This window comes from Dreissena polymorpha, chromosome 5 (genome assembly GCF_020536995.1).
Source record: "Dreissena polymorpha isolate Duluth1 chromosome 5, UMN_Dpol_1.0, whole genome shotgun sequence".
Classification (NCBI taxonomy): Eukaryota; Metazoa; Mollusca; class Bivalvia; order Myida; family Dreissenidae; genus Dreissena; species Dreissena polymorpha.
In genome coordinates this window covers 35547146-35574994 of record NC_068359.1, presented here as the reverse complement: position 1 = coordinate 35574994, position 27849 = coordinate 35547146, and the positions used below count along the sequence as shown (strand labels likewise).

Sequence of the window (27849 nt, the reverse complement as noted above, 5' to 3'; positions counted from 1 at the left end):
TGCATGGGACTGCTTTGCTAGGATTATGTGGCTGCTTTGCTGGAATTATGGGGCTGCTTTGCTGGGAGTATGGAGCTGCTTTGCTGGAATTATGGGGCTGCTTTGCTGGGAGTATGGGGCTGCTTTGCTGGGAGTATGGGGCTGCTTTGCTGGGAGTATGGGATTGCTTTGCTGGGATTATGGGGCTGCTTTGCTGGGATTATGGGGCTGCTTTGCTGGGAGTATGGGGCTGCTTTGCTGGTATTATAGGGCTGCTTTGCTGGGAGTATGGGATTGCTTTGCTGGGATTAAGGGGCTGCTTTGCTGGGATTATGGGGCTGCTTTGCTTGGATTATGGGGCTGCTTTACTGGCATGGAGCTGCTTTGCTGGTATTATGGGGCTGCTTTGCTGGGAGTATGGGGTTGCTTTGCTGGGAGTATGGGGCTGCTTTGCTTGGATTATGGGGCTGCTTTGCTTGGATTATGGGGCTGCTTTGCTGGGATTATGGGGCTGCTTTGCTGGGATTATGGGGCTGCTTTGCTGGGATTATGGGGCTGCTTTGCTGGGATTATGGGGCTGCTTTGCTGGGATTATGGGGCTGCTTTACTGGGGGTGGGATGGTGTTTAACCCTTACAGTGCGGGAACCGAGTTGTGAAGGCCTTTGCAAACAGTTTGGATCCAGATGAGACGCCACAGAACGTGGCGTCTCATCTGGATCCAAACTGTTTGCTATTCTGATAGTATTCTTTGAAAAAAATCGAAGAAAATGCTAATTTTAGAAATTCTGCAGACGACATTTTAGCAGAAGACAAATTACCCAGCATGCAAAGGGTTAACCCTTTCCTGCTCAGAAGCAAATAGAAAACGGCTATATGCAACCAGGCTAAAACCCAAACAGCCTGCAAGTAGCACGCAGTCAGCTCAGCTTTGATACTGTTTGCTGCTCATTAGTGTCATAGGGTTGGAATAAAGCCTTTGAAACTTGAATATCTGAGTGGTCAAGGGTTGAAAACAGTCTAGTCTTAAGCAGCCATGTTGGTGCAATCAATTGTCTGTATTGCTGTGGTGAACGGACATGTAAGGACAATTGAAAGTTGGAAGTACTTTACTAAATTATTGCTTTAAATATTATTTTCCAAACATAAACACAGACTGTGTTTCTGAAACAAAATTGTTTTAAAATCACTTTCCTACATTCATTTTACTTGTGTGGTTATATTTGATGAAAATGGTATGAGTCATTTCCTCACTGGAATTCATTTTAAACAAATTTTGAAGAGTCTTGTTTAAATTACGTTTACTTGTATGTCAAGATTATTGCACCACATCTGAAGTGGGTCTAAAATGATTGTGATTTATATTGTGTAAGTGCTCGTGAACATGAATGTGACCTGGGCCTCTATTTACCAACCTGTTCTATGACTTGAAAATAAAGAAAAGTCTTTGACTTAAAAAAACATTCGTTGTTAAAAGGCTATTATTGTTATCAATAAAAGATTGTTCTTAACAAAGAAATATATAATAATAATTATTGTGTTAACTGCAAGTCTAGACAAGTCTTTAAAGAAATTGTAGTACAACACAGTTTTAAGAAAAGTCTTTAGTTTTGGACTTAACCCTTTCCAACTCAGAAGCAAAGTAAAAATGGCTATGTGCAAACAGCGTAAAACCAGAACAGCATGCGAGTAACTCGCAGTCTGTTCAGGTTTTATGGTGTTTGCTGCTCATCGGTATCTAAGGGTTGTAAACAAAGCCTTTAAAACTTGATTTTAGTAAGAAAGGTCTTCAATTAAATTTAAATGTCTAAGGGACAACAAATGCGTCAAATTACTTATCTAAGTGTTAAAGGGTTAAATCTAAGAATAGGTTGTTGATTACTGGCCCCGAAGACAGTACCAGACTGTAAAAGGTGTTGCTCCCGTCAGGTGCTGCCTACACATCAGACTGCAGCAAGTGTCCCGCGGGGACGTACAGCAGTGAGGGGGCAGAGATGTGCTCACCCTGCCCCATCAACACGGCCTGCAAGAAGGGCACCCAGGTCCCTGAGAGGTGTGAGTCGGAGACTCAGTATGCACGTAAGTCATGGGCATGTTTGAATACTGCATTTGAGTTGAGTTATGAGAACACTGGGTTTAATGCATGTGTGTAAAGTGTTGGTCCAGATTAGCCTGTGCAGACTTTCTGCCTAAACTGGATTTTTACAAAGATGAGACCTCCTTTAAACAAAAAATGCCAAAAAAGTGGAAAGTTTCGCACTTTATTTGCCTCTGCCGACTGCACAGGATAATAAATGACAACACTTTATGCATATGCACTAAGCTCTTTTATTTTCAGAATAGGCCAAATCATTTTTTATCATGATAATTGTTATTGTTATTATTCATAGAAGTACTATTTTTATGATTTTACTCACTCTTTTTAAGCTCACCTGAGCACAATGTGCTCATGGTGAGCTTTTGTCATCGCCTTTTGTCCGTCATCCATCCTGCCTTGTGCAGCGTCAACATTTGCCTTGTTAACACTCTACACGCCACATTTATTGTCCAATCTTCATGTAATTTGGTCAGAAGATTGGTCTCAATGATATCTTGGATGAGTTCCAAAATGGTTACGTTTGCTTGAAAAACATGGCTGCCAAAGGGTGGGGCATTTTTCCTTATATGGCTATAGTAAAACCTTGTTAACACTCTAGAGGCCACATTTATTGTCCAATCTTCATGAAACTTGGTCAAAAGATTCATCCCAAAAATATCTTAGACGAGTTCGAAAATGATGCCAGTTGGTTGAAAAACATGGCCGCCAGGGGCCGGGGCATTATTTCCTTATATGGCTCAAGTAAAACCTTGTTAACACTCTAGAGGCCACATTTATTGTCCAATCTTCACAAAATTTGGTCAGAAGATTGGTCTCAATGATAACTTGGATGAGTTTGAAAATGGTTATGTTTGCTTGAAAAACATGCCGGCCAAGGGGCGGGGCATTTTTCTTATATGGCTATAGTAAAATCTTTTTTTTTTTTTTTTTTTTTTTTGTTGTTTTTTTTTTATTCAATATAATACATACAATGTATACATGTATATTATCATACAACATAGTGGTTGTACAAAGCAATTAAGTTTAGACATGTTATACAAGATATGCTAATATATATTTTTTTAAAAGAGAAAAAAAAAAACAACAGAAGAATAGTTATGAAAAATGATGAGTTGTATAAAGTCGGAAGAAAGCATACTGGACTTGTGTGTTTTGTTGTATATTCACAATGATCTTATAAGATGGAAAAAATTATATACAAAAATATTTTAGAAATATAAACTAACATTAGAGTGAAATGTATATAAGTGGACAAACATTATAAGAATTTAATCCGATTCCATTTTTGTTCAAAGATTTGTAATGTGTCATTACTGAGGGCTATTTCTTTCTCAATCTGGATTTTTAGTTTAAGACTATTGACAAAACAATTAAAATTTGGTACTTGTTTTTTGTACTTCATGTTAAAGATAAAATATTTCATCAATATAAGAATAAAATTCACAATATTATTACAGTCTATTGATTTCAATGAGTAAATTCCGAAACTTACATTTAAGAAAGATAGTTTAACGTTTAGTTGCTGTTGTTCAAGAAAAGATACTAATTGATTCCAAATAGGCTGGATGTGTTTGCACTCCCAAAAAAGATGTTCTATAGTTTCGATGTTTTCACCGCAGAAGTCACACAGATTTGAGTTAGATAATTTACATTTAAAGAGATATTTATTTGTAGCTATTATTCTATGAATGTATTTATATTGAAAATTTCTCAGTGTGCTTTCAATAGTTGCTTTATATGGCATGGTAAATATGTGTTTCCAATTAAGTTCATGTTCTCCGAAAAGGGCTTGCCATTTATTTTGGGTTTTGGAGTTTTCTGTAGGTTTTTTAATTTGCAGTGTGTAAAATATTTTATTCGGTTTGTTTTTTCTTCCAAGTATGTTTTCTACGAATGTTGTTTGAGTACATGGTGTATTATTTGTATTGATTTCAGATTTAATATGCATGGGTATGCTTTTGATTAGTGTGTAGTACTTCAGAAAATTATTTGAAGGTATTCCGTATATGTAGCATATATCATCAAAAGAGTAGAAATCCTTGATTCTGTCGTCATATAATTGGTCGACATATTTAATGCTTCGTTCAAACCAATCTTTATAGAAAAACGTCTTATTGTTTGAAGTTATGTCTTTATTGTTCCATAAAATAGTTTTACTGCTGGTTTTGGTTTCTAGGTTATGAGTGACATCACTCCATGCTGATAGAACATCAGACAGAAATATGTTTTTGTTTGCAATTTCATGTAAGATAGTATTGCTGATGTTACATTCAAAGAGTAAGGAGTCACCATATTGTTTTAGGATTTTCTGGTAGAATAATTTCCAATTACTCGTATTGGTATTATCTAGGTATCTTTTAACCCAGCTGCATTTGATTGCATTCAAGAATGAGTCAATGTTCGTTAATTGAATACCTCCATTTTCTACAGATTGAATAAACTGAGTTCGTTTTATTTTATCAGGCTTACCGTCCCATATGAAATTAAATATTGCTGATTTTATATCGTTAATAACATCATTTGGTGGGTTTGGGAGAACTGTTAATACATAAATTAGTTTAGGAAGTGCAAATGTTTTCAATACTGTGTTTTTTCCGATTAGTGTAAGTTTACGGTGATGCCATGATTTTAAGCAGTTTTTGAAATTCTGTAATTTAGGTAGTATGTTTTTAAGAACTGTATCCTTTTCATTATTTGTGAAAGTAATTCCTAACGTTGTGGCTTCATCGGATGTCCAATTAAATTTCATTTCTTTTTTATATACGACATTACTTTGTTTTAATTTACCTACTCGTAGCACAGTACATTTACTTTTGTTTAGTTTAAGACCCGATGTCATTCCGTAGATGGTTAGTGACTCTATTAGGTTATGGAAAGAATCGTAATTGTCGTTTAAGAAATAAGTTGCATCGTCAGCAAATAGGGACTGTTTGATATCTTCATCAGGATCTAGTGATATGCCTTTTATGTGTTTATTTGATTGGATGTGATGTGATAGATACTCGATGCAAATAATGAATAGCGATGATGAGAGTGGACATCCTTGTCGAACCCCTCGTTCGATGTTAAAACTATTTGAAAAGAAGCCATTGTTAATGATTATACTGTTAATATCGGTATAGAATAGTTTAACCCATTGAATGAGACTTTCACCAAAGTTCATATTTTCTAAGCAAGAGAACATAAATGAATGATCGAGTGAATCGAATGCCTTTTCAAAATCTGCAAAGAATATAAGACCAGGATTGTTTGAATTGTTAAAATAGTTTATGCATTCTTGGATAAGACGAACGTTTTCACCAATGTAACGTCCTTTTATGAAACCAGATTGAGATTTTGAAATGATTGATGGTAATATTTTTTTTATTCTGTTTGCTATACTTTTAGTTGCAATTTTATAATCATTATTTAGTAAACTAATCGGGCGCCAGTTTGATAAGGATTCTAAGTTTTTTCCAGGTTTTGGAATGAGTGATATAATACCTTGTTTTTGTAGCGTAGTTAAGTTTTCGTTGTTAAATGAATAGTTAAGTGAATTAATTAGATGTGTTTTTATATCATTCCAGAATATTTTATAAAATTCGATTGTGATGCCATCAGATCCTGGGCTTTTGTTATTTTGCATATCTTTTAGGGCTAATCCACATTCATATTCATTAAGTAATCCGTCGCACAGTTGTTTTTCCTCTTGGTTTAAAGCGTGATGTGTATTTTTAAAAAGGGTGTTATTTTCAACATTTTTTCGTTTATAGAGTGTTTCGAAAAATAAACGTTGTTCTTCTAGTATTTGAGTCATGTTTGTTATATCTTTGCCATTGACTACTATTTTGTGTACAGTTTTTTGTTCACTTCTACGTTTTTCAATGTTTGCGAAGTATTTTGTATTTTTTTCATTGTGTTCAACATGCTGTGCACGCGCTCTTAGTATTATTCCATTGAGATGTGTATGATAAATTCCGTCTAATATTTGTTTTTTTAATGTTATTTCATTTTCAATGTCGGTGGTATCCTTTGTGTTTGTTTGATGCAATTGTTTTTCAAGTGTTTGGTCAAAAGATTCATCCCAAAAATATCTTAGACGAGTTCGAAAATGATGCCAGTTGGTTGAAAAACATGGCCGCCAGGGGCCGGGGCATTATTTCCTTATATGGCTCAAGTAAAACCTTGTTAACACTCTAGAGGCCACATTTATTGTCCAATCTTCACAAAATTTGGTCAGAAGATTGGTCTCAATGATAACTTGGATGAGTTTGAAAATGGTTATGTTTGCTTGAAAAACATGCCGGCCAAGGGGCGGGGCATTTTTCTTATATGGCTATAGTAAAATCTTGTTAACACTCTAGAGGCCACATTTACTGTCCGATCTTCATGAAACGTGTTCAGCAGATTCATCCCGATAATATCTTGGAAGAGTTCAAAAATGATGCCGGTTGGTGTAAAAACATGGCTTCCAGGGGGCGGGGAATTTTTCCTTATATGGCTATAGTTAAACTTTGTAAACACTCTAGAGGCCACATATATTTTCCGATCTTCATGAAAATTAGTCAGAAGATTTGTCCCAATAATATCTTGTTATCTCAGGCGAGCAACTTTGGGCCTTTCTGGCCCTCTTGTTATGTTAGCAATGGGATTTTCGGAATGTAAAACAAGACTGTATGTTTGTATCTTAGCAATTTGATAGTCGGAATGTAAATAAAACAGTATGTTTGTATTTTAGCAATCGGATCATAGGAATGAAAAACAAGACAGTATGTTTGTATTTTAGCAATTGAATCATCAGAATGTTAAACAAGACCGCATGTTTGTATTATAGCAATTGGATCGTCGGAATGTAAAACAAGACCATATGTTTGTATTTAAGCAATTGGATCGTCATAATGTTAAACAAGACCATATGTTTGTATTTGAGCAATAGGATCGTCGGAATGTAAAACAAGACTGTATGTTTGTATTTTAGCAATTGGATCGTCGGAATGTTAAACAAGATCATATGTTTGTATTATAGCAATTGTATCATTGCAATGTAAAACAAGACCGTATGTTTGTATTTGAGCAATAGGATCATCAGAATGTTTAACAAAACCACATGTTTGTATTTAAGCAATTGGATCATCAGAATGTTAAACAAGACCACATGTTTGTATTTAAGCAATTGGATCATCAGAATGTTAAACAAGACCACATGTTTGTATTTAAGCAATTGGATCATCAGAATGTAAAACAAGACCACATGTTTGTATTTAAGCCATTGGATCATCAGAATGTTAAACAAGACCACACGTTTGTATTTAAGCAATTGGATCGTCGGAATGTTAAACAAGACCACATGTTTGTATTTAAGCAATTGGATCATCAGAATGTTTAACAAGACCACATATTTGTATTATAGCAATTGGATCATCATAATGTAAAACAAGACCATATGTTTGTATTATAGCAATTGGATCATCAGAATGTTAAACAAGACCATATGTTTGTATTTAAGCAATTGGATCTTCATAATGTAAAACAAGATTGTATGTTTGTATTTTAGCAATTGGATCGTCGGAATGTAAAACAAGACCATATGTTTGTGTTATAGCAATTGGATCATCAGAATGTTAAACAAGACCATATGTTTGTATTTAAGCAATTGGATCTTCATAATGTAAAACAAGACTGTATGTTTGTATTTTAGCAATTCGATCGTCGGAATGTTAAACAAGACCATATGTTTGTATTTAAGCAATTGGATCGTCGGAATGTTAAACAAGACCACATGTTTGTATTTAAGCAATTGGATCATCAGAATGTTAAACAAGACCACATGTTTGTATTATAGCAATTGAATTGTCGGAATGTAAAACAAGACCATATGTTTGTATTATAGCAATGGGATCTTCAGAATGTTAAACAAGACCATATGTTTGTATTTAAGCAATTGGATCGTCGGAATGTAAAACAAGACTGTATGTTTGTATTTTAGCAATTGGATCGTCGGAATGTTAAACAATACCACATTTTTGTATTATAGCAATTGGATCGTCGGAATGTAAAACAAGACCACATGTTTGTATTATAGCAATTGGATCCTCGGAATGTTAAACAAGACCACATGTTTGTATTATAGCAATTGGATCATCGGAATGTAAAACAAGACTTCATGTTTGTATTAAAGCAATTGGATCGTCATAATGTTAAACAAGACCATATGTTTGTATTTGAGCAATAGGCTCGTCGGAATGTAAAACAAGACCGTATGTTTGTATTTTAGCAATTGGATCGTCGGAATGTAAAACAAGACCTGCCTGCTCTGAAGTAGACTTCTACCAGTCCATGAAGCCCTGTGTCAATAACAAGGTAGGGAGAACTCCATACCACTCAACATTTGTAGTGGCTGAGCCCAAATTTATGTATTCTCTTTACCAAAATTAAAAAAAGAAGAATTTTTATGCACCTTGTTGTGTGGCCTTCAGCAGTCGGACGCCTGTTTGTTTGTCTGGCATTCCGTTTTTCTAGAGGGTTTTTTTAAAGAACAATTTTTACAGATATTTTCCAAATTTTTGATGTATGAGTCTTCCTGCATGGCTTACAGATCAATCATCAATATCGAGTTTCAACAAACAAATTTACTCTAGGATAACATTTTTCCTGACAATTTAAAAAAAATGCTTTCTGATATTAATCTGAATTTTGGTGTATCAGTATGCCTGCATGTCATACAGATGAAGTTTAGTCTTGATTCATTGATTACAGGAAAAGTTACAACCTTTGACTTAGTAATGTGTTCTAGTTTCTGGAATATTAGTTTTTCTGACATTTTTCCTAAACACTTGCAGATATCGACCTGCTTTTTTTGGTGTGTGAGTCATCCTACATAACTTACATATCATTTGTGAATTTTGTTCTGTTCCATTGATATTTGATGATGTTGTTTGCCTTGGACTTAATAACTTTCCTTAAAATAACTCTTTTCCGTAATTTTATCCAAAATACTTTCAGATACTGACTTTATTTTGTGTGTTTGAGTCTACGTAAATGACTTACATATCAAGTTCAAATATTTCCGGTCCATTGATATTTGATAAGGTATGGGCCATGAATTTTTTCTCTAAAATCTAAAATCACACTTTTCTTTTTTTTTTCTCCGAAATCTGATTTTTGGGGTGTCTACTTACATAACTTTCAGATCACGGCTGACTTTTGTTCTGGTCCATTGATATTTGACAAAGTAACGAGCCTTTGAATTACACAAAAAACTGTTTCTCAGATTTTTCCTGAGCACTTTATAATATTGACCATTTTTGGAATTAAAGATCATATTTGAATTGTGTGCTGTGTTACCAGTTTTAACAAAATCACAGACAGATTTGGACCTAACATTAACCCTTATTTTGGCAAATACCAATGGACCATTACTTTGTTATCCCCCGCCATAGGTGGAGGGATATTATTTTGGCGTTGTCAGTCTTTCCGTCACTCCGTCCATCCGGAGCCATATCTTGGAAGTGCTTTGGTGGATTTCTTTGAAACTTGGTATGAGTATGTATATGGATAAGAGGATGATGCACGCCAAATGGCATTGTACACCATCTGTTAATAACGGAGTTTAGAGAAGGCATTGTGATTCACAAACACAGCCCTTTGTCTTTAATCTAAAAAATGTATACAGTCAAATTGTAATAGTGACTCAATTAAAAGACAATTACTTATATAATTGTTATGCTTGATTTCTAAATATCTTAAATTGACGTCCACATCTGTTCATCAATCAACAACCACATGCAGTCGTCCTAATTTACCTTTGTCAAGGTATAACGGTAAGCGAGTAAGTGTCAGTTTTTTATTGACATTGCATATCATCTGTCCCATTCACTGCAAAGATTTGAATACACAAAATTGCAACCCCATTGTTATCTTGGTTCTGTGGTAAATCATCACCAGTAAAGTTTTGACATCTTGATTTTTTTTTGGTAAATGGAACTTTGGCCCAACTTGCCTTTGTGTTAGTAATCATACTATGTATTTCTTTGGCTACTTAACCCTAAAGTGCCTTGCATTATTGCTCTGTATTTAACTTGATACAGTAGGGAATCTGATTTTAATAACACGGGCTATGACCTGATTGAACTTTGTGTGCTCAGAAATACAAGTAAGTGTGCAGCAGTGAAGGCTTGATTTTGATATACCATTCATGTGTAAGCTATTTATTATGCCCCCGGTAGGGTGGCATATAGCAGTTGAACTGTCTGTCCGTCCGTCCGTCTGTCTGTCCGTCCTTTCGAAAACTTTAACATTGGCCATAACTTTTGCAATATTGAAGATAGCAACTTGATATTTGGCATGCATGTGTATCTCATAAAGCTGCAAATTTTCAGTGGTGAAAGCTTAAGGTCAAAAGTCAAAAAATATAATCCAAGGGAAGTAATAACCTTTAAAAGGAAGATAATTTCTAAACCTGCCAAATGATATAATGAAATTTTATTTCAAAGCGGCGCAATATGGGGCATTGTGTTTCTGACAAACACATCTCTTGTTTTATTTCTTATTTTGGGAACAATTTGGAGGCAGCAACCATTAAAAAACTCTTTAATTGCCTCGATCTCATTTTACAGACCTCATAAAGATATAGATGGGAAAATTATGTGAGGTTGAATATTATGTTATATCATCTGTTAAAGAAGTAGCATAAATATATGTAAAATAAGAAACGAGTTGCCAATCCAAGTCACACCGCAATAAAAGACCACCTGTGTTTACAGACCACGTTAAGATCAACCAAACTCTGTCTTTAGACAGGTTTGACTGTAGTTCTGTTTCTGTATTTTGAGTTTTGATTATTAGCATAATCTACATGTACATGAATTTTTTGTATTCAAGTATTTTATTTTATTGTGGTAAATATTGATGACTTCGGGTTTTCCAATTTTTTTTTTCTATGGCTAGAAGATAACACAAACATATTATGACATTACAGAAAGACAGATACAGGTGAAACTTTCAGTAACATTTCCTTCACTTTTTAACCAGGTTTTCCGAAGGAAAAAACTGGTTATTAGATTGGCGAATGCGGCGGGCTGGCGGGCTGGCTGGCTGGCGGGCGGGCGGAACAAGCTTGTCCGGGCCATAACTATGTCTTTCATTGTCAGATTTTAAAATCATTTGGCACATTTGTTCACCATCATTGGACGGTGTGTTGCGTGAAATAATTACGTCGATATCTCCAAGGTCAAGATCACACTTTGAGTTCAAAGGTCAAAAAAAATAAAATTAAAAAAAAAAAAAAAAAATTCTCCCTTTATCAGATTTTTTTTTCACAATGAAAACCTGGTTTTGTGACAATTTTGTCCCTTGTTTGGCCTTAAAATCTGCTTAACAGCTTTGCGGAAATGTTTAACTACATACTGTATCTTTAAAAAAGGAATTGTAATGTGCTTTGTATCAAATAAACTTTTATAGATCTGCGTAAGTTCTTTGAAAAAGGTTAGACAGTTTTATAAGGATGAGCATAATAGATTGATGCATGACTGGCAGTGTATGATGTAGTAGCTTTGCAAAGCTCTTGCTGGTATTGAACATAAAAAATGACTGTTATGCTAGAGGCTATCAGGCTGTTGTTGTTTTCATGTGGAATATTGCCTTTTTAGCTCACCTGAGCACAACGTGCTCATGGTGAGCTTTTGTGATCGCCTTTTGTCCGTTGTGCGACGTCAACATTTGCCTTGTTCACTCTCTAGAGGCCACATTTATTGATCTTCATGAAATTTGGTCAGAAGATTTATTTCAATGATATCTTGGATGAGTTCGAAAATGGCTACGCTTGCTTGAAAAACATGGCTGCCAAGGGGCGGGGCATTTTTCCTTATATGGCTGTATATGGCTATAGCAAAATCTTGTTAACACTCTAGAGACAACATTTATTGTCTGATCCTCATAAAACTTGGTCAGAAGATTCATCCCAATGATATCTTGGACGAGTTCGAAAATGATGTCTGTTGGTTGAAAAACATGGCCGCCAGGGGGCTGGGCATTTTTCCTTATATGGCTATAGTAAAACCTTGTTCACACTCTAGAGGCCACATTTATTTTCCGAACTTCATGAAACTTGCTCAGATGATTTGTCCCAATGATATCTTGAATGAGTTCAAAAATGGTAACCTTGGCTTGAAAAACACAGCTGCCAAGGGGCGGGGCATTTTTCCTTATATGGCTATATATGGCTATAGTAAAAACTTTCTAGTTTGCTCAATCTTCATGAAATTCGGTCAGAACATTAGTTTCCTGTGTAGTAAAGTTTGGTTTTATTATGTCAATATTATGTGACATTAACTGTGTTATGTAATTTTTCATAACACAGAATTTTCTTACCGTAAATCCACGAATATATAACGCCCTCGTGCATAATACGCACCCCTGAGTTTGGTCAAAATTTATCAGTAAGAATTGAAAATCCGAGTAAAATACGCACTAAAAAAATCAGTGTCCGAAATCGGCCATTTCCGAAAGAATGTGTCAATATATTTTTGTGTTGTGAAAATAGCAAATCAATTTGGTGTTGTCAACTATCTGTTTCACAGTAATACCCCGGTATATTGATCGGGATGTGTTATAGTGCTGTTGTTATGACAGTTGCATAATAAATATCTCTGTCTATTATTGATATTACCATTGATTGTTACCGATGACACACGGGCCCCTTGCTGACATCCGGGTCAAGCAGTCATAATTACAAAAGAAAGAAGCAGAGACGCTGTTTTTTGTTTTCACATTTAATTCAATTTGACAATATTCGGGACGATAATAATTATAATAATAATAAAGTAATAACAAGACAAAATTGTTACTTCCATTTTTATTGTTGTCTTGATGAATTACTTTTCCGAAGTGTTACAAACTCGATACTTTAATATAACTTAAAATACAATTAAACCACTCGTGTTTTTCATGATCTCTTTAATAAAAATACGCTGCTGTCATTAAGGCTAGTTTGGGAGTAAAAAACAAATTAATTAATTATCACCTTTCAATTTAATTCGGCAATCGGCAGACAGGTGTAATAGACTCTATTAGCATCATAAAACTAATTATTTAATTACCACTCTTTACTTCAGATATGGTAAATATGCGATAGAAAGATAAATAGTGGTCAGCTAAGAAATATTTATTTACAGGTATTGTCAGTTGTTTTTTTTCATTTGCTAATCTCTTTATACGACTTAGCGTCCAGTCGCTATTTTGTAGGCAGACGACGATATTAACAGTGTATTCAAAGTATACAGTGTCTGCGCATGAATGACCTAATATTATCCGATAGCTCCTCCCGTTCTCACATTTCATTTGACAACGTCATTTCATGTGTAAGCGAGCTCAATGTTGATTGGCCAGCTACCATGCGCACTTTAATAACAATAAGGTCAAGCGATGTCTCATAATCGGGTACAGACCGGGTTTCGTTTACTGTTCGAATTGCGAACACTTTCATTAAAACAAAGAGACAAATATAGAAAACCAGTCCGATATAAATGGCGGATGTTTTCAATGAAATTTTACTAGATTTTCGCATGTTCACAAATAAGATTTTTATTGAGCCAAATTCTGAATTTTTTCGCAAATGACTCAAATGGCGAACGACAGGGCGAGCCCTGTTGCACCCCTTTGATGTAATGGTGTAGTTCAAAATGGCTGCCGCGAAGTGAATAACAGCGATTAAGTTGAAAATTTGCACAGGAAAAATGTTGTTCTGCTCTAAACTGGTATATTATACGCACCCCCTACTTGAAGAAAAAATCGGCAGGTAAAAAAGTGCGTATTATATTCGTTGATTTACGGTAGTTAACATAACTGTTTTAGTCATTAACACTTACGATAAGCCTTTCAACTGAGAGATAACTGAAATAAAAAAAGACAACATGTACATGATTTTGCAGTGTTTATGCAGTATTTATCTCCCTTGTTTAACCTGGTTCAGTAATCTATTTTTAGTTCTGCTCTGGAATTTGGGAAGATATTGATCATTGATAAATGCACTGTTCTGAGGGAAAATTGACTACTCTGCCATTGATCTCTTCTGAACTGTATAAAATAAGCTGTTTGGGCTGATTTAAACACCTCTTGATGCTTTCTTGAAAAGTTTACAACTCTTGAAAAAGGTTGGAATTTTGAAATAATTAAACTCTAAATTATTTTTAACACCAGCATCAATACATTTTGGCATTATTTTCTAAATCATTTGGCATTTTCTAAATTAGAAAGACTCTTTTCTGTTTCAATAACTGTAGTAAATTTTTCTTATTTTTACGTTTGATTAACTGAAGTTTCCTAATCTCCATAAATATTGTTCTTTAGATTAAATTAGACCTATTTTGTAAACTTGATTTTTGAAGCACTTTCTAGACTAACAGTAACTTATATTTATATCAGTTTTTTTTGGACAGATTTTGAACTTCTTTTTACATTCATTAAGGTATTTGCTGTATATTGTTCATTTTTGTAACGATACTTAGATTCTTTAGACTTGGCTTGTACCTGTTCTTAATTTTCTGTCATTGTTCTTCATTTTCCGAGTTCTTGGATTAAAAACTAGTTATTTTTGTTAAAGCTGCCTTGGTTTTCACTTATAAATAAATTCTTTGAGTGTATTTAGGCGTCCCTGACTGAACGCCTTTAGTTAATTGAATTACAACCAGTCAGTATATTCATCCTGACCGGAAATAAGAGTTTGTCAAATAAATATTTCCACGTTACATAAGTGCTTTCAAAGTTACATAACTTGTAACCGTCCTGTGACTGGTTCATTTGCGTAAGCGAAGGTGACCGCACTACCACACCTGGATAGGACAGTTGAGTTCCATAATGGTTTGGATCGGTAAAAAAACATGGCCGCCAGGGGGGAGGGGTCTTTTTCCTTATATTTATATAGTAAAAAAGCTTGTGAACACTCTAGAAGTCACATGTTTTGCCTAATCATCATAAAATTTTGTCAATTTGTCTCGGACGAGTTTGAAAATGGTCGTGATCAGTGAAAAAAACATGGCCGCCATGGAGTGGGGCATTTTTCTTTATATGTATATAGTGACAACATGTGAACAGTCTAGAAGACACATTTTTTTCCCAATCTTCATGAAATTTGGACATATCTGGAAGAGTTAAAAAATGGTTCAGGTCTGTTTAAAAAAACATGGCCGCCAAGGGGCCATTTGTTGTTCATTCTTATTGATACTTGGTTAGAACATTTGTTCCATTGCTATCTTGGGCTGCAAAGAACAGGTCATTTCTTTTTATCTCAGGTGAGCGACTTTGAGCCTTTCAGGCCCTCTTGTTTTATAGGTGTGATACCTCAATTAATTACTGTTGCAATTATATGTGCTATTGGAAAACAAATGCTTTTGTGTAACATGTCATTCCGGATTAGCATAATAAGGGTTGACTCTTTCGCCAAGAAGAGATTTCCTTTAAAACGAAACAATACCATGAAAGTGGAAAGTGACGTCCCTGGCCTGTGTGGATTGCACAGGCTAATCTGGGACAACAATTTACGCTCAAGCATTAAGTTTCCCAAGAGCAAGGCTCTGAAGTATTCAACATTATATAACTATTAGCTGTATTTGACCTATATAACTATTAGCTGTATTTGACCTATATAACTATTAGCTGTATTTGACCTATTTATCCCATTTTCACCGCGACATTGACGGTATAACACGTTGTGGAATATACTTGCTTGTATTCAACACTGTGGAATATACCTGTCGCGTGCACGGACTACTTTTTAAATGACGTCATGCGATATGCGCTAAAATTAGGTCGATATTGTTTGGTTCATTGATCGAATTTTAAGGTCACCCATGAAAAGAAAATGTGCATATTTTGCAGAAAAAAATATATATGACATATTCACCAAAAGAAATGTTGAAATAAAATATAAAATTACACGATTTTTGTTTTGTTATTTTTTTATTTATATTTACTTTACCACTGAATGATTTTTCATAAGAAACAAAGTCGACAAAACTTGAGCTTCAAAATTATACGACCTTCAACCTTTAAATCTAGTCATATGACATTATTTAGTGTAATGTGCATTGTTTATAACCAAAGCATATACTTTTGACATTGAACTTAAATATTAAGAATGTACAACAAGCCATACACATATCGCACAGTTCATGAATAATCTGCTATGTTTGCTTTCCTATTTAATTCACGTTAGGCATAGAGCTGTGTAAAGTATAAGATGGTAAAAATAGCACCACACTGGAATTGGGAACGTCCCATTTGTACACGGGTATTTTTTACTCATTCATCTGTTGTGTACTTGAATGTTTTCCATTCTTTGTGTATTTATATATTAGATTATTTTTTCGTACAATAAGGGCATTTACCATAGATAAATAAAACACTGTGCAAGTTTAAACATAATTATGTTTATATGCAGAAATCTGCAAATGCAACCGAGTTTACCAACGGCTATTATTAGATAAACTGCTCCGGTTCATTTGAGTAGAGTACATGACGTAGCGTGTGACGAAGAAGAAAGTTTATCGCGTTCATAAACTCATTTGAATAAAGTGATAGAATGGCATAAGGGTCTTTATTTAACTATGCTAAAATAACTATTAAAGACCCTAGATGCAAAATCGTCAATAATTGAGTTAAATGGATTATTAGATGGATTTTAAAGGATAATTAAAGGTAAGATACTAGTTCTTACATGTTTTGATTTTTGATTGTACTTTTGTCGTTCCCTGATCTCGGGGAAATGATTTTAACATGGGCGCCATTGATGCATCGGATCACACACGGCATACCCATAACATTATATAAAAAACACGTTCTGCGCGTCCTGAAATTCGTCGTCCGAAGTCGGAAAACGTATTGCCCTGTATATTTTGTCAAATAAAGTGTCAGTCGCTGCAATTGTCTGTTTACTCGTCAAAATTGTCAAGGTCTTCGATAGCTAAAGAAACTTCAGCGTACAGTTTATTTAGTATTGACAGACCTGTACAAAGTCGCGCCAGTCAAAAATCATAAAAAGCGACATTTAAAGTAATGGTAGCCAGAACTAGGTCGTCGATGGTGTACATGTATGTTGACATCGACAGCATTTTGTCAGGAGTAATGGCCGCCATATTCACAGGCAGCAGTATCATAAAAAAAAATTAAAAAAAATGCCCCCCCCCCCCCCCGAGCTTACCCCAGGGGTTCCAGATTGTTAAATGTAAACCTATTGTGTATGGTTTAACTTTCCAACAACGAATATTGACAAAATAACAGTTTTAAAAAATACCCCTCTTATAGGTATTATATGTACACAAGGTATGAAACGCACTATATGCCTATTGCTGAAAGATTGTGGAACAAGAGACGTGACCGTTTTCATCGAAAACACACATGTTTCCATGCACTTGCCGGACAAAGGCAACTGGATTCAATAGATGATATTAAAAGCTACATAATTACACACCTTACCGATCATCTCTTAGGCAAATAACCTTAATATTCAATTAAATTCAACTTTCTCGCTATATGTCACTCGGTGCATGTACACATTTAATTTTATAACGCGTCATCTGGTTGGCTGTTCTGATTGTGTTGGCCAATGATATGGCGTTTAAGAACCGAGCATTCGATTAACAAAATATGACAACAAAACACAGACATGTAGCGAGAAAGTCGAATTTAATTGAATATTAAAGTTATTAGCCGAGCAGGAGATCGGTTAGTAGTGTAATCTCGTTGCTTTTACTGTCTTTTAACGAATCCAGTTGCATTTTGTCGGCAACTGCATAGAAACATGTGTGTTTTCGTTGAAAAAGGTCACGTTCAGTGTTCCACAATCTTTCAGCAATAGACATATAGTACGTTTCATACCTTGTGTATATATAATACCTATAAGAGGGGCATTTTCCTAAACTGTTATTTTTTGTCAATATTCGTTGTTGGAAAGTTAAACCATACTCAATAGGTGTACATTTAACAATCTGGAACCCCTGGGGTAAGCTCGGGGGGGGGTATGGTCGGGGGGGGGGGCAATTTTTTTTATGATACTGCTGCCTGTGGCCATATTGGATTTTGATCATTTTCTTTCGAAAATAAAATAAATTATAGTAAAGTAAAATCTTCTTTTCGCGGTCGTAATGTGTTAAAATTCGCATACTGCGTAAAATTGAATGTAGGCATATGGTGATATTTTTACTTGTTTTACAGTTTGTGTGTGAATTTTTTAAAGACTATTTCGCGTACCAGAACAAATACATGTATATCACTACGCATGGTTACATTTGTTAGATTTTAAGCGCTTTAATGATGGAATTAAAATTATTGTTAAGGTTATTAGATCTATTTATGTTAAACGTCACGTTGAAAAAATCAAATGGGATAAATAGAATACTAGGATTAGCGTTGAATACAGAGAAGTTTATGTTGCTCGGCTCGAACACCGAAAGCGCTCGCCAAGGCTCGCGCTTCCGGCGTTCTAAGCCTCGCAACATAAACTTCTCTGTATTCAACGCTAACCTAGTATTCTCTATATAACTATTAGCTGTATTTGACCTATATAACTTTTAGCTGTATTTGACCTATGCCATTGTACAAACAACAATTTAACTTGCTGTATGATAACCTGTGTTATATATTAAGTATTATAAATAATTATGTAGTATTAATGTAGATGTATTGGTGTATGGGCAAAATGAGCTACTAGACACAATTTATTATTATTGCCATTTAGTTTTGTTAGAGTAAAACATGCAATAGATCATTTTTATTTGCTCCGCTGAGAAAATAGTAAAAGTTCATATAGTGTTACCGCTGTGTGTTTGTTTGTGTGTTTGTTTAAGTGTTTATGTTAGACATTTCCTGTCCTGGTCATAACAGAAATGTCTTGGTGCTAGAGAAATGAAACTTTGCAAACATCAACCAGCATGTGAACTTATGAACTATCAAATTTTTGAAGCAGTGTTGAGCCCTTTTCTTAGCAAAATACTCATTTTAAATCTTCTTACTCAAAAGAATTGCTGCATGGCGGCTAAAACTTTTCAAACATATTAACCATCACGTGAACTTGGGAACCTCCATATTTTGGTTCATAGGCTTAAGGCACAACTGAAATTATGGCCCCCTTTTTGAATAAAAATATTTTTGTTTTTCATTTGTGTAGAGCGTAACTGAAAACATATTGCTGCTTGAGGACACAAACTTAACAAACATATTAACCCATTTATGCCTAGTGGACTCTCCCATCCTTCTAAATAAGATCAATTTATTTTCAAAATTATGGATGTTTAGTATATTTATTTCTATATTTAGAATATTTCTTACAGAAATTCCTTTAAGCAAACAGTGCAGACCCTGATGAGACGCCGCATCATGTTTGCCAACGCCTTTTTTCTAGATGCTAGGCATAAATGGATTAACCAGCATGTTGTCTTGCGCATTTCCATTGTTTCCTTTTGATCTGTTTTTCGCAATCAGAGTTGTTGCCCATCTTTTTGACCCCAAAACTTAAATAATTAACTTGTGTTGCCCGTATCTGAAAAAGATATGCTTCTAGACAGCTGAAACTTTCCAAACATATTAAATGTGTACATAAAAAGTGTTTAATGAGAATATTGGTGTATGCAAAAAACATGGTGATTGTGTTCTATCATGGCCACTGTCATTATTGTTGCGCATGCCATGCATTTACATTTATGGAGTCGTTTAGACAAAAACAGGACATGGAAAATTATCTGTATTGGTAACAAACTCCTCTGGACTGAAAAGACATAAAAAATAATTATAAAAATACAAAAACAATAATTTGAATGGGGTGGGCGATTTAGGTGAAGAAATTAGGCACTGTACCAGTATCAATTTATCTTTTTGTTTTGTTTGCATCAAAATCAATGCTATGAAAATGTGTCGATTCCTACCTGTCTTGCATTTTGCATGTATTTTACTAACATTCCAACCTCGTTCTGGGAAAACTGGGCTTAATGCATGCATGAAAGTGTCATCCTGGATTAGCCTGTGCAATGTGCACAGGCTAATCAGGGACTACACTTTCTGCTTTATACAGAATTTTTCTGTTAAAAGAAGTCTCTTCTTATAAAAAATCTAGTCTAGCCGCATATAGTCGTCCCTGATTAGCCTGTGCGCACTGGATGACACTTTACACTCGTGCATTAAGCCCTGTTTTCCCAGAACGCCACTCACTCAAAAACACTACTCTGCATGACACCCCATTTCTAGACGGCTATCATCTACTCGTGGATCGAGCCCAGGATCTGTAACCCGACCCTGCCAGGCTCCACCCAACTCCCCGCGGAGACTGCGTCGATAGATTGCATGGCATGTAACCCAGGCATGTACCTGGATCCTGCTAGCAATACCTGCACGTACTGCCCAGAGAACCACCGGTCTGACGGTCAGGAATGTGTGGCATGCGCGACTAACACCGCCCCGGACTATGGCTACAGCTTTGTGCGCTGGAACAGTATACCTCAGGGCATTAAAACCATGTGCATTCCATTCTCAGGTTAGATTTTTCATTTTTGAAAAATGATAACATTAAGTTGTCACATATGAGGCGCATTTTTTTACCTCCAAATTTCAAATTAAAAAGTTGGTGCATGTTATACATCGATTCAACTCTGTCCTGGCTGCTAAATTGCGAAAGAATCATTTCGTAATCTTAAAATTTTATAATAGCCACCATTTTTTTATTCCAGAAAACTACACCCTATAATCTTACAGACTGCTTTGTCTAACAGTAAATTCTTAACATGTTGGTTGAGAATTTCAAATAGTTTCCTGCAGGTTGCTAAGACCATCTGCATAACATTCACAGGTTGGATGTTTTATTTCCTTGCTTTGTCTAGTAAATTGTTAATGTATTGGTTGAGAATTTTGAACAGTATCCAGCAAGGTGTTAAGACCATCTGTACACCAATCGCAGGTTGGATGTTCCCTGAAAAATGATTATTTGAAACCCCTTCTAGGAAAACTCGGCTGAATGCGCAGGCTAAGCAGGGACCACGCTTTCTACTTTTAAGGAAGTAGTTGTTTACAGAATATCTCTTACAATTAAAAATCCAGTCTAGGTGGAAAGTTATGTCCCTGAGTCTGCACAGGCTAATCTGGGATCACACTTAACGCACATGCATTAAGCTCAGTTTTCAAAGAACAAACCTTATTTCTTTGTTTTGTCTTACAGTAAATTGTAAACATAAGGGTTGAACATTTTGAACAAAGATATTGCAGTGACATACTTTTGCAATTTTGCAAAATTAATATATTTCAGAATCATACTGTTTTGACATGAGTTTGTTTTTTAAAGTTATGTGTGTAATTTGTTGTCAGAGATATCTATACTCAATTTATATTCAATTTACTTAGAGTATTTGCGATTGTAGATCTTTTCTTGTTGCTTCTTCACCTTAGTTGGTTTATCACCATTTGGGATGATATTATTGTTGTTGTTGTTTAAAGGAATTTCAGGGAAAATGTTTTAGCAGGGAATACAACAATCATGGGCTAAGTGAGAATGGCTATGTGCAACAAGTATAAAACCAGAAAAGCCTGCGAGTAACTTGCAGGCTGTTTATTTTTCACGCTGCTTGCTCTCATCAGTATCTAAGGGTGTTAATGAAGCCTTTAAAACTTTAGTCTGTTAAGATAGATCTTTAATGTAATTTGGTTTTCTAATAGACTACAAACACGTCAAAATGTTTAAATAACAATAAGGGTTAAAATAAATAATCCGGGTTAAAATAAATAATCCTTGACCACATATATTTTTCTCAGCAGACAAGTGTATCAATGAAAATCTCATGATTTAGGTACATTTCTTCTGCTGGGCATGTGAAAAATAATAAGCGATATCAAAGTGCTATATTGCATAAAAACAGAACAGGAAGTGAATCAAAATCTTCCACTGCTCTTCAAAAATTCAAACTGGATCACAAAACAGTATGTTTTCTGTTATTTATTATAAAAAGGAACTTATATTTTGTCCTGGTTATAAGAGCATTGATCTGTTTTTCAGCCGATGAGTGTTCCAATGATACCAAGTGGTTGACCCTGGGTGACCATGTGGAGACCCATTTTGCCCGCGGGGAGAGTGCCTACCTCTTGTTGCAGCTGGCCATTCCGGGATTCCGTACCCAGAACGTCATTGGGGAAGGGCGGGCAAGCTCCGTGGGGCAGCTGAAGATCGACTTTGAAACCAACTGCAGAGGGTTCTGCCAGTTTGCTCTCGTGTCTGTAGGTGCTTTATATCAAGCAGTGATGGGTTTCCTTTCATGGTGTGTATGTGTGTATTTCAAAGAGTGCGAGGTATTTCTGCGTCTGAGTCTGCATTATGTTTGGACCAGGGTCCGTATTCACCAGACAATTATTAGGCTTAAGTCTAAGAATAAAGAATATTTTTAAAATTAGAATATTCAAATGCTGCTTTAATTCTGAGTCAGACTAGTCATTAACCACCCCTATCTACATTATTCGTCACGAAGAACGTCTTGTTTATTGCATAATTACCAGTGGTAGACTGTATATACATGTATTCAAATACTCATCATATGTGTCTTGGTTCTAAGTCTATTCTTTATTCTTGAGTCTAAGAATGGGTCGGTGAATACGGGTCCTGGAGTGTATCCCAGTACTCTAGATTAATTTACAAATCTCACAAATTGGGACAGAATTTGAATTATAATTGCAATTCCCAGCTATTGTAACTGAAAGAGTTTGCATTCTGGTGTGGTCTTGTGTTGTGGGAGAAAGAGGGAACACTTTGGGAAAACACCACCTGCATAATATGGTGACCACACCAACCAAACTCATGTGCTTGTGGGAACTGGGATTGGACCCTGTTTGCGTAGGTGAGAAGTGTGTGTACCAACCATTCCACTAGCCAGGCAGCCCTGGTTCACCTATCAGGGTTACAGCTAGACCTATATAGAAACCTATCAGGGTTACAGCTAGACCTATATAAAAGGGCAGCACTTAACTGCCCCTGTGTCCAACCCTGCCTTTGGGCCCCCACCATGTGCTTGTTGGATCTGATCTTATTATCATAATAAGGTCGTTATAAAATTTATACATAAAAGGATGTAGTATTAAATATGTAACAACTGTTATATTTAAATAAACCTTAGTGATGATACAAAGGTCCACCCTTCCCTTTTCAAATCCAAGCAGAAGCACAGACTATTATTCCATTTATTATTTATTCCATTTATGGCAGAATTCAATCTTTGATGCATACTTCACATATGATGAAATTTCACTGAGCATAACTTAAATGGCAATTACCCTGTTACATGGAAAACACAGAATTGACCTGATATTGATAAATCAAAGGCAATTTTTAATGTTTTCTTTTGGAAACTTTTGTTCATTATTATTATATCTGTCAACATGATGTGAGCCTGGCTCTGGGAAAACTGGGCTTAATGCATGAGCAAAAAGTGTCATTCCAAATTAGCCTGTGCACTCTGCACAGGCTAATCAGAGAGAACACTTTTTATTTGTATAGGGTTTTTTTTTGTTAAAAGGAAGTCTTCTAAACAAAAATCCAGTATTGGTTAAAAGGGTCCTCCATGATAAGTGTGTGCAGACTGCACAGGCTAATCTGGGATGACACTTAACGCACATGCATTGAGCCCATTTTTCCCAGAAAGACTCATGTCTGCATTATTTTTTCCTTAAAAAGAATGAGACCGGAAAGGAGGACATAATCCAGGCCTGGAACAATAAGCAGGGCAGACAGCAATACGTGTAAGAATCAACTTTGACCTTTAAGCCGTGTACTGGAATAACGGGGCTTAATGCATGTGCGTAAAGTGTTGTCTCTGATTAGCCTGTGCGGAAGGACACTTTCCGCCAAGATATGATAGATATATAGAAAGCGGAAAGTATTGTCCACAATGAGCCTGTGTGAACACAGGCTAATATTGAATGACACTTAAGAAATATGCATTAAGCCCAGTTTTCCAAAAACGCTGCTAATTTATTAGTTACAGTCAATCTGCTAATTTATTAGTTACAGTCAATCAATAGTTTATTGGCAATCCGGCATTCTGATTGTGGCAAATTATTTATGCTGATTTTCAAAGTTTTTTTTTAGTTCAAAACATTTGTTTTTGCTTTTTTTCAAACACAGGATTGAACATATAATTTGGAAACATGAACATAATGTAGGCCATTAGATATTACCTACTGTTTTCTAGAACGTATGTTAATGTATCTTATTGTAACAATATAATTTTCCTAAATATATAATAAAATACCAGTAATATTAGCAACTTTGTTTCTACTGTCATCATTTCAGAAAATGTTGTGTGTATTATGAATTGGTTGTTTAAAAGTTTTCATGTTTTTATTTGTTTAAAGAACGGGTAATATCATTTGATTAAAAAAGTTAAATAAAGCAAAGCCCCTGGAAACTTGGCACAATTATGTAATAGCGTTATGGAGATATTTTCTTAAGCTTTCAATCAATAGTATTTCAATCTTGCTTTGGGATAATGTGGCTTAATGCATGTGTGTTGTTCCAGATTAGCCCGTGCAGTCGGTACAGGCTAATCTGGGATGACACTATACGCACATTCATTTAGCCTGGTTTTCCTAGAGATTTGCTCATTAAGGTTATGTTAATGCAGGTGGTAGGAATTCAATGCCGCCCTGTGTACATTATGAACATATTTGCAGGTACAATTTCAAGCAGAACGACAGTGTGGTGGTGTCCATGGCCTTCCAGAACAGACAGGACGATGACCTGACCTCTGTCAACAACTCCACCATCAAGATCTACGCTGTAGAGGTGACCAACACAGTCAAGGGCGGGGCTAGCACATGTAGGCCCTGTCCCAAGGGGACTGACCAGAACGGGTATGCCAGAGCGAGTTGTTTTTAAATTAATAAAACATGATTCATTGAAGGAATGTGAAATTGAAATGATATAGATACATTTGCAGTTCTTAAATGTCTTTTGGAAACTTTAGTTAATAATTATTATTTATGTCAAAATGAAATGAGCCTTTTTCTGTGAAAACTGGGCTTAATGCATGTGTGTCAAGTGTTGTCCAAGACAAGCCTGTGCATTCCACGCAGGCAAATCAAGGATGACACTTTCCACTTTTTGGGGGCATTTTTGGTTTAAAGGGAGTCTCTTCTTAGCGCAATCCAATTCAGATGGAAAGTGTCTGCCCAGAATAGCCTGTGCAGATTGAACAGGCTAATATGAGATAACTCTTTACCCACATGCATAAAGCCTGGATTTCTCAGAAAGAGGCTCAAATGTACATGCTGTATTCTTGTCAGGAGACTAGTCTGCCAAAAAGTGTTCATGTTTAAGGTTTTATTATAATAAAAAGTTAAAGGGGGGGGGGGGGGGGGCGGAGGTTCATACTGGAATCACCATGTGTGTCTGTCTTTGTGTCTCGCTGTCTGCCTGCCTGTCTACGAGTCCATAGACAAAATGAATGTGGGAAAGTTGTAACTACACTGTTCAACATACAAAATGTCAACTTGCTTGGATTGTAGGGCTCGAGATTAACTTAAAAATCCACTTCTCCAGTGTGAATTTTTGTCATGTACACAGGAAAAATATTCCCCACTAAAATTAACCATGATATAATCTTGCGACCCCATTATGCCTGCAGGTGCATTCCGTGTCCAGATGGTCACTACATCGATGTCCAATCAAACTCCTGTGTCCAGTGTCCCCCTCGGACGGTGGTCAGCTCCCACAATGCTTATGGGGCGGAATCCTGCAAACCCTGTGGGTGGGGCCTAATGGTGTACAAGGGACGCGCCTGCATGTCAGATGGCAACTACACTGATGACATGGGACACAACTTTGATCTGAAGAATCTCAGCACAAGGTATAGGAATAGGGAGAAGTACTACATATGTTCTTGAAAAGTTTTTAAAAATGGGGTTTAACCCTTTCAGTGCGGGAACCGAATTTTGAAGGCCTTTGCAAACAGTTTGGATCCAGATGAGACGCCACAGAACGTGGCGTCTCATCAGGATCCAAACTGTTTGCTATTCTGATGATATTCTTTGAAAAAAATCGAAGAAAATGCTAATTTTTGAAATTCAGCAGACAACATTTTAGCAGACGACAAATTTTCCAGCATGCAAAGGGTTTAATAAATATGCGTAAAGTGTTGTCCCAGATTAGCATGTGCAGATATGCACATGCATTAAACCCTCTTTTCTCAGAAGGTGGCACAGATATCAGGTGATGATTTTTGTTTGCGATAGGTTATGCATTTCCTCAATGCTGGTGTCAAAGATCTATGATAACAAACACTGACGTTGATCTTGTTTTCTTAGTTGTGTGAAATGGCAGAATAAATTAACATGATTTGAGGTATTTTAATGAAAATCTTAGTTTTTGGCTCAAATTTGATGAAATATTGTAAATTTTATTTCATTCAATAGTTTTTTTATATAAATATTAAGAATAGAAGGTGTTCGGAAATTTAGAGTTTTCAATTATTATTCCACTTTTAACCATTGGAATCAGCATTCTAGATAAGCTGCGTATCAGCGTAATATACGCATTAGAAATATCAAGATACGCTCAATTTATCATTTCTGTGCGTACATTTAAGCAAGCCAATCTGGACTTACGGAAATGATGTAAATTCTCTGCGTACAACGTAAACAAAAAATATAAACAGCTGATTGTTTTTTGCCAAAAGAGATTGGTTATCGTAAAAATTAGAGCTAATTTGTGCGCTGGATTGTAGAAATAGTTAGCCAGTCGGTATGTATACTCTGTATCATCTAGACGCATTGTAAATTTAGTATTGATTTTTTTAACAGACAGTCAAGTGCTTATGCGTTTATTTACATGAAGAGGTCAGCATGGCTTCTTCGAAGCCAAAACAAATTACTTCTCAAAGTAAAATTTATTCTTTTTTATAAGGCACAAGTTGTATCCAGTAAAAACATTGTACTGCCAATACTGAATGATTAAATTTCCTCTGTTTTCAAATAAAAAAGGACACTTGAACGCTAATAAAATAACTTTTGAAAGTTAAGTGTGTTCAGACCTGGCTTAGGAGGAAAAAACGAAGGAGGAAACGGCTCATGAAAGCCCATAAACCAAGGACAGTTAAAACAAACAACTTTAAGAAACCTACTACTATGAAGGAATACACATAGTTAATGGTTTATTGTGTTTAACATGATCAAAGTAGTGTGTCTGTACCCTGGCTATATTCTTGTTTTACTTTAAGCAAAATTTGACCATTTACACCCATGCTTTGAAAAGTGGGGGTATTAACCACCATGGGTCAAAAATTATCTATAATGCTGGGAATTCACTGGCAATGAAGAATTTGCCATTATTACGCTTCATGCCACTTGAATTCCCATTGCCACATTCTATGACTGAGTACCATCTCAATGTTTCAGTTTCCGGTTCCTTCAAGGGAGCCTACTCTTCACATCTACTGGAACCCAGTATTACCATGGCTTCAACATCTCCCTCTTTGGGGAACCAGACAAGTCCTTTGTGGTCTGCGAGAACAATGTCACCACTGATACGGATGATGTAAGTACACATAGAATTAGCTGCGGGAAAACAGGGCATAATGCATGTGCATAAATTGTCATCCTAGATTAGCCTGTGCAATCAACACAGGCTAATCAGGGACGACACTTTCCGCCTTACCCACTTTCTGGCTTTTTGTTAAAAAAGGAATTTCATAAAACATAAAATTCCATAAAACAGGGTTTTTTTACCTAATATATAAGACGCCGAATATCGGCGTCTTCCCCCACGAAACTAGGCTGGATT

General features: G+C 35.8%; 1 protein-coding gene and 2 long non-coding RNA genes across 6 annotated transcripts in view; 1 reads left to right on the top strand and 2 right to left on the bottom strand.

The window, feature by feature from the left end:
* Positions 1-27849, bottom strand: part of LOC127881714 (uncharacterized) — a 515289-nt gene that overhangs the window by 260837 nt on the left and 226603 nt on the right. The window lies entirely within an intron of this gene.
* LOC127881722 (uncharacterized) overlaps positions 1-27849 on the bottom strand; it is a 264293-nt gene that overhangs the window by 119350 nt on the left and 117094 nt on the right. The window lies entirely within an intron of this gene.
* Positions 1-27849, top strand: part of LOC127881611 (endosome/lysosome-associated apoptosis and autophagy regulator family member 2-like) — a 103106-nt gene that overhangs the window by 41506 nt on the left and 33751 nt on the right. For all 4 annotated transcript variants that reach the window (XM_052429642.1, XM_052429641.1, XM_052429638.1 and 1 more), the window contains exons 7-14: positions 1907-2056; positions 8329-8414; positions 20286-20571; positions 22081-22298; positions 23746-23810; positions 24744-24923; positions 25697-25918; positions 27465-27603. In XM_052429642.1, the coding sequence (XP_052285602.1) occupies positions 1907-2056; positions 8329-8414; positions 20286-20571; positions 22081-22298; positions 23746-23810; positions 24744-24923; positions 25697-25918; positions 27465-27603 (1346 nt within the window). The remainder of the gene's footprint in view (positions 1-1906; positions 2057-8328; positions 8415-20285; positions 20572-22080; positions 22299-23745; positions 23811-24743; positions 24924-25696; positions 25919-27464; positions 27604-27849) is intronic.